Source organism: Salvelinus alpinus, chromosome 33, assembly GCF_045679555.1.
Source record: "Salvelinus alpinus chromosome 33, SLU_Salpinus.1, whole genome shotgun sequence".
Classification (NCBI taxonomy): domain Eukaryota; kingdom Metazoa; phylum Chordata; class Actinopteri; order Salmoniformes; family Salmonidae; genus Salvelinus; species Salvelinus alpinus.
In genome coordinates this window covers 15,491,361-15,501,709 of record NC_092118.1, presented here as the reverse complement: position 1 = coordinate 15,501,709, position 10,349 = coordinate 15,491,361, and the positions used below count along the sequence as shown (strand labels likewise).

Sequence of the window (10,349 nt, the reverse complement as noted above, 5' to 3'; positions counted from 1 at the left end):
TTAAAGCGGCAATCACCAGTTTAATCAATAGCAAAGTGATGTCCCCGCTCCCTGTTTCAGTAAAAAGCTGAGGGATGGGGCTGGAGAAATTTAACCAGAGCTAACACTGACCATCCATTATATAAAAATGATCATTTTCACCATGTCTTTCGTCTATATCGTGTTTTTTTACATTTACTTTCTTAACAAACATTGGAGTAAAACAAGCTCATATTTTGGGTCGTACCGACAGTTGAACTAAAGCTCATGAGGCATTTATAAGTTATATTCTTCAAGATTCAATGGGTACATATCAATAATTCATTAATTTAAGTCAACAAATTGATAGCAACTGCAGATTCCCCCAGAATTTGTAACATATCATACGGATTGCAGGAGGGGGTGTCACATATCATATGAAATGGATGATGTTGTACACAATAGCACACAATTTTCAGGGACCAGTTTTTGGCTTGTGAGCGCTACTTTCAAAACTACCGGCTGAAATTACACAACACCTTCATAACGCATATTTAACTGCCTGGTTCCAAAATCAGCAAGGGACTGGAGAGCTATTACAGTGACAGCGACTAATAGACAGTCCAACTAACACTCACACCATGACTCCACTTCCCAACAATACGCAGTCAAAACACACAAAGACCAGACAATATATATATATTCATGGCATAAAATGGAATAGAGTTTGTTTAATGTCCGTAAGGGAAATCAAAACATAAAATGACAAGACAACATTTTTAAATGTACGTAACAATTACACTTTAGAATAAAAGTCCCCTTCTAACTGTGCTTCAGAATCCTGTCTCGTTGTCTCTCCAAGATGACCACGCAATCTCACATGATCAGCATAAGCATAAGGAGGATATCCCACTGGTTCAATAATCTCCCACACACTTAATGACAGCATCTGCTGGTACTGTATGAGCTCTGGTGGTTGCACATGAATGTGTACCAGGGGAAAACTTTGGTCAATGCTTCTGCTTGATTACTGCATAGATGGAGCTTATTGAATACTGATTATATCACAGTTTAAGCTAACAGTGCTCTACACACATTTACATCAGTCGCAGGCTAATCTAAGCCCAAACAACTGTACTTACAAACACATCCCTTTCATAGTCAAGGGTTATCTGCATAGCTTACACCACAGTTCCTACACTGAGTACATAGCTGGTTCATTTTAGATGTAGGAGAGAAAGGAAGTATAGGTTTGAGGGATTTCTCTAAAGAAATGTGCATACTGTAATAATGTTAAATACAGCTACTTGAGGGGTTAAGGGGCCTTGGTATATATAGATTAGGCCAGGTTAGTCATCTAGCTAAAACATGAACTAATGAACACCTGGGAAACACTGTTTTTCTACTGCTCTCTCTCTCTCCTTCCCTCAATACGAGCCCATTTAGGTCATTTTCAAACCCCTACTACCCCAGAGAAAGTGGCACCCATACCACACCATAAATGTCTCTCTTTCCCCTACAGCATAGAGCACACTGTAATGTGTTCACGGGGACCGCCTGCTCAGCCATCTGTCCCTGTGAGAGAGAGGTGGCAGGAGGGCAGTATGAGCCAGGCTGAGGCTGACTGGAGCCCACTTAGATATAAGGCTCTATCTCTCCCTTCCTTCCTGGTCTCATGTAGCTAATACCTGGGAACATGAGGAACCATTGAGCTGTTGACTGAATACTGACTGAGCTATAGACCTAAAGTCTACTGTATGAATAGACAGACGACTGAGTGCAGGCAGCTTGTATATCAGGGATTTTCTCTCATACAAATAAAAGGAACCATTGGCGCCCCTCTGTGGTCAAACAATCATACAACAAGACATACAATGCAACGTTGCTGTCTAACATTGTCAACCCTAGACAAGACGTTAACTACACACGTTTAAAAAAGAGCACCCTCTAAGACATGTAGACATTCAATACAAAACAATTACACAACGAGAAATCCTAGCAATTAATTTATAGCGCACATTGATTAATTTACATTAGATGTTACATGTCTATCTAAAGCATGGCTCTCAAACCCTGTTCCTGGAGATACTCTTCTGTAGGTTTTCCCTCCAACCCCAGTTGCAATTTACTTGATTCAAATGATCAACCAGCTAATTATTAGAATCAGGTGTGCTAGATTAGGATTGGAGCGAAAACCTACAGGAAGGTAGCGCTCTCCAGGAACAGGCTTGGAGAGCCTTGTTCTAAAGACATTTTGTACAATAGTCCCCTAAAAAGAGTTCTGTGTTTTGGTACGCATTCATTACTTCATTCATTACTTCATTCATTACTTCATTCATTACTTCATTCATTACTTCATTCATTACTTCTCAGACTTTCAGAAGAAAGTCCCATGACTGTGGATAATGAAAATGCGACCGGCCTGTAATCTTTCAGCTCAGGCCTAGGAGCTGGTAGCACACAGTTATCTCTCCATTGAAGCTCTTTAAAACAGCCTCTGAGCTAGCCTAATGAAAGATATCAGCATAGACAGTGGGCCCCGGGGACATCAACACCAACGTCCAGGTCAAACTCAAAGGAAGTGGACTTCCAAATCTCGCTACCTCCTCAGTATTAAATCAAAGGTAGTGCATATTACGAATATGATTAAAACAGGAGTTATTGAAATTCAGATGTCAGTAGGAAAATGTGGGATACTGCCATTTTGAGGACTTTCACACATTCAGTAGTTGAGTGCTGCTCTAATATAAAGTTTCAAGGGTTAAAATAATATTGATAAATAAGAGAAAAGAGCGTACTTTTCTACACATCTCTATGTAATATAACTACAGTACATACTGGCCTTCTTTAGCTCACAGTAATACCTTGTTCAAGTTACAGAATGAATCAAATTTAACTAATACCCCTGAGGCAACAGGATTATGGGTTCATTTTAAATACATATTATATAAGCTATCAAAAACATACACATGGACGTAAAGGGAAAAGGTTCACAGTTTGTGTCCAGTGTTTATAGCTTTGCTTTACCTGAAAATCACAAAGTACCCCGATGGCTCAGAGGAGAGTCATTTTTGTTCAATCAGCTGGCATTCACTAGTATACAAAGTAATACATTCTTAAAATACATATTTATTACCAAATACGCTATCTCCTACTGTACATAAACACTCCTGGTAAAATATTAAAGTTATCACAGTGCTACATTCTGTAATAAACCGTTTTTATCCGCTTTGAAAAAATATCAGTAGATTTTTTTTTTTTAAGTTAATAGTATTGCACTCAAACACAGTCTGACATGGCTCTCCTCCTACAGCCAGGGACTACATTTATTCACGGCAAAACCTAGAGTCCAGTAACTTACTGTAAAAAACAAACAAATATATAATTGGGATACTATATCATGAGCATGACTTTACAAGTCATGAGCAGGAGGAGGCTACCAAAAACCAAAACCAAAGACCATCGAGGAGAGGATAGTGGGTGATCAGAATGAGCTCTGACAAGCAGAGTTGGTGCTGTGTGCACGTGGCCACAGGGCCCTGCTAACACAGTGACATAAGATAGGGACACGTCTTTGATGTGACACGTCAAAACAAAGCAGCGGAAGCAGAAATATGACATCACACAGTAGAAACCAGATACTGTAATTCAGTGTAGATGCTGAGAACATGAAATGTCTTTGCGTTATGGGTGTTCAGAGTCAGCTGGTATAGTGTGGTAGTGTAGTGTAGTGCCCTATAGCAGGGGTATATCGCTAGCAACAACAGAATAAATGATTACAGTAGAAAAGAGGAGAATATCTTCCTTGTAATGATGTCAACATTATTTCTTAACTGCTAATATCAAGCAAATTACACTTATTGGAGCCAATTACACTCACCGGAGTATCTGACAGGCTACCAGTGCGTCAAGTGTCGCTGGCTGCTGGCAAGCTTTCTTGACTTAGACATACATTTTTACAAACATATGGCTAACCTTTGTGTAACCAGCAAAACAGCAGCTCTTAGTGTGTTTGGAGTTACCTTTCAAGCTAATAGTCTATGTTAGAGTTTACACTTCCTTTCCCAATTACAATAATGAAAAACGATCTACCAAATCTATTCATTTTTGAAATGTTGATTACTTCTCCTTGACATTATCATTCACTTGACGCTAAGACAAAACAAGTGAGAAGAAAACAAATCATTAACGTATGATGGGGGTCCCTGGGTTGCCGGTGTGCCTGGGAGAGGGTCCCTGGGCAAAAAAAGGTTGAAGACCCCTGCCCTATAGAAAGAGCTGTTGTGATGAAGACACACTTTTTGGGGATGGGATAAACAGATACCAAACTCCTGCTCATGTTTTGACATGCTTCCCTCCCTCCACTTTATCCCCTACATCTGGTTGTCATTGTACTGTGGGGTGTTGCTGGAGTACTGCTGGTCCGGCATCATGGCCCCCGTGGCGGCTCCCATAGCTGCCTGCTGCGCTGCCTGCTGGATGTGGGGGTTCTTCCAGGCCCCTGTGGTCCACTCCTCCTGGGCCTTGCCTATGCTGCCCCCGCTGCCACGGTAGAAGTTATGGACCTGGAGAAAGGGAGCAGAGGGAACACAGGAAAATGTCAGGCTGCACATAAAGATGACAGAGAGGAATGGAGACCTTTGTTGCTGCCCTATGCACCAGCCGGCACAATGGGCATGAGTGACTGACATAAAGATCACCATGCACATCCTCATGCTGTACGTGTCCCATGGTTGTGACGGAACACAGATGATACAAACTTGCCTTGGTGAGGGCGATGAAGGACAGTGTTGCCGTGGCAGTGAAAAAGAGGGTGGGGATGAGCATCAGCAAGGCGATCCAAAGGTTGTAGCTGAAGAAAGAGATGGTGGCCAGCCAGCCGCTGAGAGATGTAGAGAAGAAGAAGACAATTACCTTTTGATCCTGTACACTGAGTATACCAAAATGAGGAAGACCTTCCTAACATTGAGTTGCCCCCCCTCCCCTTATGCCCTCAGAACAGCCTCAGTTCGATGGGGCATTGACTATACAAGGTGTCGAAAGCGTTCCACCGGGATGCTGGCCCATGTTGATGCCTCCCAATGTTGTGTCAAGATGGCTGGATGCCCTTTTGGTGGTAGACCATTCTTGACACAAACCGGTGCGCCTAGCACCTACTAACATACCCCGTTCAAAGGCACTTAAATATTTTGTCTTGCCCATTCACCCTCTTAATGGCACACAATCCATGTCTTAACAGTCTCAAAGACTTAAAAATACTTCTTTAAAAAATACTTAATCTACACTGATTGAAGTGGATCAATAAGGGATCATAGCTTTCATCTGGATTCACCTGATCAGTCTATGTCACAGAAAGAGCAGGTGTTCTTAATGTTTTGTACACTCAGTGTACGTCTACAGGAGAAATTATTCATGAGAACACTGATGCACTTTTACTCAATAATAACAATACACGTCGTATAAATTCAAGGCCACAAATACGGACCGCAATACAATAAACAATTACTCACAAACAAACATGGGGGAACAGAGGGTTAAATAATGAACAAGTAATTGGGGAATTGAAACCAGGTGTGTAAGACAAAGACAAAACAAATCGAAAATGAAAAGTGGATCGGCGATGGCTAGAAGGCCGGTGACGTCGACCGCCGAACGTCGCCCGAACAAGGAGAGGGACCGACTTCGGCGAAAGTCGTGACAATAGCGTCATGTCTTCTACTATTTTGTGAAGTGGACAACTTTACTATTGATACCATTGCCATGACGATGATGAGGATGATAATGGTCTTATTTTCAACATCATTGATAGTTTTTTCATTACTCATATCTGCTGTCCTGCACCTGACTCATCTCACCAGCTACACACAGACGCATTACAGCTATAACGAACAGTTTAACTTAAAATGACAGCGATCATGATCACTTTATGTAGCAGGCTAATATCATGGATCAGCCTTAAAAAAAGTTTTATATCCCACACATAAAACCATCCATTTCTGAATGTTGACATTTATACACTTTATGGAAGCTGCCATTACAAGTATATCTGCTAATTAAAGTGAATCCAGGTGACATTTGGCCCTTAACAGCCTTAAACTCTAATGACAGAATGAAGTCATAAATGTTCTGAGTGAGGCTATTTCCTGACTGTCATCTAATGCATTGTTAATGATATGACAGGATGTGGTAATGTAGGAGGTTATACCGCTGTTGTTTTAAAGACATAAATGTTTTGGCTAAACAGAGTTTGTCGGTAACACAATAACTTTCATTTATAATACTTTATGGAACATTTTTAAGCATTTATACATGTGTATAATCATTTAGAATGGGCTTATTATTGAAGGTGATTTGAATGTGTAACCAGTTTACCAGTTTCCCCAGCCTGGGATCCCTATGCACTGGATAATACTGATGCCCACCTGGGCCATGAACACAAAGAAGAACGCCATGAAGTTGAACGAGCTGTCAGTCCTAGGAGAACAACAAAAAGGAATTGTAAGTACACGGACACACAACACATTATACAGTGTGGTACTTGTTAATAAATAAACCCCTTTTCAAGATTTCTCTTGGCGGTAACTGATTTCCCTTGACTGACGGTATATCACTATGATCAAGCATAATGGTGTCATAGTAAGATTGGGGGGTTTTCCTGACCACATAGCCTGATCAAGAAAAACTATGGGCCCTAGTTATAGCTTAAAAGGATCTAGTGGTACTTGGATACCTTATGGATGTGTCTGAAATCCACTTACTTGAAGGCCTTGTAGATGGGCCTGAACCAGCATGCATAGGAGCAGGGGGTGAATAGAATCAACCATATGATGGCCATGCCAAAATTTGTCACGCCCCCTCCACCCAGCATCCACACAAAGCAGCCCACCAGATTCACAGCCAGGGTGATTGCATGCACTATAAAACACACCACCAGGAGAACACACTGTTATACACACCAGTAGAACATTTACATTTACATTTAAGAACAATGCAAAAGTATAATATAACACCAGTCAGGGAACCAGCTCTCAGATAAATGTGCACTTTCTGTCCACTCCGGTTCCTTGAGTGCCCTTTCTGCAGGTGTCCATATTTTCTTTATCTTCTCTGTTTTGCTCTAAGTCTCAGTAATCTAGCAAACCTACTACTCTTCTTAAGAACGAATTGGTTGTAATTTAAAGCACTGGGTGAGCTAGAGGTTCTGTTCCAGCCTGCTCCACAGAACTGCCACAGGCAGCCAATCAGCTTCAATTACTGGTCCACAAAGGGAAGAGATATCTCTTCATCCAAGCTACAAACCCAACCAGAGCTATAATAATAGACCCATTGAGTGATTAGTCTTTTCTCATCTCTGGCAAAGAAACAAAGTGAAGGCTAGAAGTATTTTAATTGGTTAAGTTGTGCAAAGAATACTTTAGAGTTTTCTGTACAATTCTGTCTATTCTTGACCAACACATCTAATGTAACAAGGGTGACTATTCAATGAGGTGAGTTTAAGGGGTTAAAATACATTTTAGACTGACTGAAATCATAGACACATAAACTCATAGAAACATCAAACATGCAGAGCAAGCACAACACACAAAAGCAATGACAGAAAGGATATAACAGATTATTCCATCAACACTGTTATTGGTGTATAAGTGCAAACACAGAGGTACAGAATACCTGTTTACATGTTTATCACTTAATGGGGGGATCTGCAGAAAGAATAAAAGATAAGTCATTAAATGTGAAGAAGGAGCAGCGTATGCATCATCCCACGGGCCTGGATGACAGATACACTAGTGAAGGCAGATACTCAGTGAATTTCAGCAAAATGTAAATAGTGAAACAGTGAAAAAGTTATCCTTTTTAGATAAAATTATACTAAATATATTCACGTCACTAAATAATTGATTTAGTCCATGCTCGTGCTCCTTAAAAAAAAAAGCTCTTTCCTCATCTTAAACGGCACCGACCACCACCGACATATACATATCTAGTTAAAGCAGAACACTCTCCGTCATTCTTTATAGCTGTGGTGGATGAAGACAACCCATGTGGCATGGGAGAGGTTAACTGTCAGCTCCCGTGTGTTCACCACAATGATCTAATCTAAACAGTAGGTTACACTGGAGAGCGTGCTACACAGAAACAGGAAACTTGTTTCACACTATTGTGGCTTCCTGAAGCGTACTGTCCTGGCACACTTATTTTCCTTTTACACGTTCCTTTCCAGCACAGTTCCAGCAACTATGGTTGATGAGTAATCAGGCCAGCGCAGCTTGGCTAGGCTCTCTTGGCTCAGCTCAGTAGTGTGAAAGAAGTATAACAGTGCAATAAGAGATCATAACCCCTAAATATGTGGACTCTATGACAGAGTGGCTGACTAGAGTTGTTCTAGTATGGGCTGTGGGTAGTGGGCTGTGGGTAGTGGGCTGTGGGTAGTGGGCTGTGGGTAGTGGGCAGTGGCTAGTGGGCTGTGGCTAGTGGGCTGTGGGTAGTGGGCTGTGGGTAGTGGGCAGTGGCTAGTGGGCTGTGGCTAGTGGGCTGTGGCTAGTGGGCTGTGGGTAGTGGGTAGTGGGCAGTGGCTAGTGGGCAGTGGCTAGTGGGCTGAGGGTAGTGGGCTGTGGGTAGTGGGCTGTGGGTAGTGGGCTGTGGTTAGTGGGCAGTGGCTAGTGGGCTGTGGGTAGTGGGCTGTGGGTAGTGGGCAGTGGCTAGTGGGCTGTGGGTAGTGGGCTGTGGGTAGTGGGCTGTGGGTAGTGGGCTGTGGGTAGTGGGCAGTGGCTAGTGGGCAGTGGCTAGTGGGCTGTGGGTAGTGGGCTGTGGGTAGTGGGCTGTGGGTAGTGGGCTGTGGGTAGTGGGCTGTGGGTAGTGGGCAGTGGCTAGTGGGCTGTGGGTAGTGGGCTGTGGGTAGTGGGCTGTGGGTAGTGGGCTGTGGGTAGTGGGCAGTGGCTAGTGGGCTGTGGGTAGTGGGCTGTGGGCTGTGGGTAGTGGGCTGTGGGTAGTGGGCTGTGGGTAGTGGGCTGTGTGTAGTGGGCAGTGGGCACTCACAGATCCACAGGTGGTAGAGTCTCTTGCACATGGTGCGATGCTGTTCAGGGATCTCCTCGTCAAAGTCCTGGTAGAAACATGGCTGCAGGGGGATGAACCCCGGTATTGGAGGGAAGTTATTCTCTGCTGGAGAAATGGTAAACATTTCATGAGTCAATAATACATTGGTAGCATTTGCAGGTGTGTCATGTTAGGCTAGATAATATTGTTTGTATGATTGGTTGGTTGATGAGAGCCAAACATTAAAGTAAATGACTTTCATCGAACACCATGATAATGTACCAAAACATATGCATACTGTGTGTCGATTTTAATTTAATGCAAATCCTTACCAGCCATGACTGTTGATTTTATTGTTCAGATTGTTTTGGTCCTCAATCTCTTGAACCTACAAATAAAGAAAGTGTAGCTTTGTAAATGCAGTCATTCTAAAACTCAGTAACAATCAGCTTTTGCACTCACTGGTGAAATGTACTTGCACATTATATTAGTAGGCCTAACATAATAATTGAACAAAGACTACTGACAGAAAGAGATGGATCAATTATGCCAGTGTGCAGCTTATGTGTGACACCACTTGTGACATACTGTAGCTATGCTTTTATCCAGTGTTTTCAAGATCTATAATCTCAACGTTGTCACTTGTCACATTCGACTGAAGAGATTTGCTGACACACACACACAGACGTGTTGGTGGCATCGGCTCAATGGTGACTCTTCAGGGTTTAAGAACTGGGATCCTTCCGGTGTGCGAGTAAAAGACTTACTAAATCAGCCAGAGTCTTCATAGCCTAACATTCGTGGTGTTTTTATTTGAATTCGCTTAATAGACCGATATACTACCGGTACTCGCTTCAAGTCAACCCTTTATCTTTGAATTAGAGCTATCCTGTTTGGGATCATCGGACCCTAAAGGCATTACGGACTTCCATTGGAAACATAATCTGCTTACCTCCTGTCCTGAGCGCACTGTTGCTATTTACAATGTTCTGTCCCTCGGCTGTATGCTATCAGTTCCACCTCATGGAATATGAGGAATGACAAAGCTTGATAATGAAGAGATAAAGTAGAATAAATCAGTGTTATTTCACTTTTTTTATACGAGGTCGTGGAAGTAATGCATCTCCAATGCCGTAGCTGTCCTATCATTGTCCGTGAATCTGCTGTCCCAACAGTCCTGACCAATAGGCACACTGCTCTCTACTCGCGATTTCGGCGTCTTACCATTATTATCCAATCGCTATGTGGCTGTCCCTCGTTCCATGGCGGCTGCTCTCCGCGGTGCTGAAGTTAATAGCCCGCTGTCTACAGAGAAAGCGAAGTAATCTGTGACCTACTCTGGTGTTACTGGTGCG

General features: G+C 42.6%; 1 protein-coding gene across 2 annotated transcripts; it reads right to left on the bottom strand.

Annotated features, from left to right (window-relative positions):
* Window positions 1-10,128, bottom strand: LOC139563084 (secretory carrier-associated membrane protein 5-like). Of its 2 annotated transcripts, none has more exons than XM_071381362.1 (7): window positions 9,947-10,128; window positions 9,327-9,382; window positions 8,995-9,120; window positions 6,717-6,873; window positions 6,331-6,432; window positions 4,723-4,840; window positions 1-4,523 (listed from the first exon to the last, which is right to left on the bottom strand). In XM_071381362.1, exons 2-7 carry the CDS (start codon window positions 9,331-9,333, stop codon window positions 4,332-4,334), a joined length of 702 nt encoding a protein of 233 aa, XP_071237463.1. In that variant the 5' UTR covers window positions 9,334-9,382; window positions 9,947-10,128; the 3' UTR covers window positions 1-4,331. The 2 variants fall into 2 exon arrangements, with proteins under 2 accessions (XP_071237463.1, XP_071237464.1); XM_071381363.1 differs by having other exon boundaries at window positions 8,995-9,117.
* Between the last annotated feature and the right edge of the window lie 221 nt (window positions 10,129-10,349).

Coding starts and splice junctions, on each gene's coding strand:
- LOC139563084 (XM_071381362.1), bottom strand. Junction 4,841..6,330: donor ATCCCAGGCTGGGGAAACTG/GTAAACTGGTTA, acceptor TACATCTCTCAG/CGGCTGGCTGGCCACCATCT. Junction 4,524..4,722: donor CCTTCATCGCCCTCACCAAG/GCAAGTTTGTAT, acceptor CCCTTTCTCCAG/GTCCATAACTTCTACCGTGG.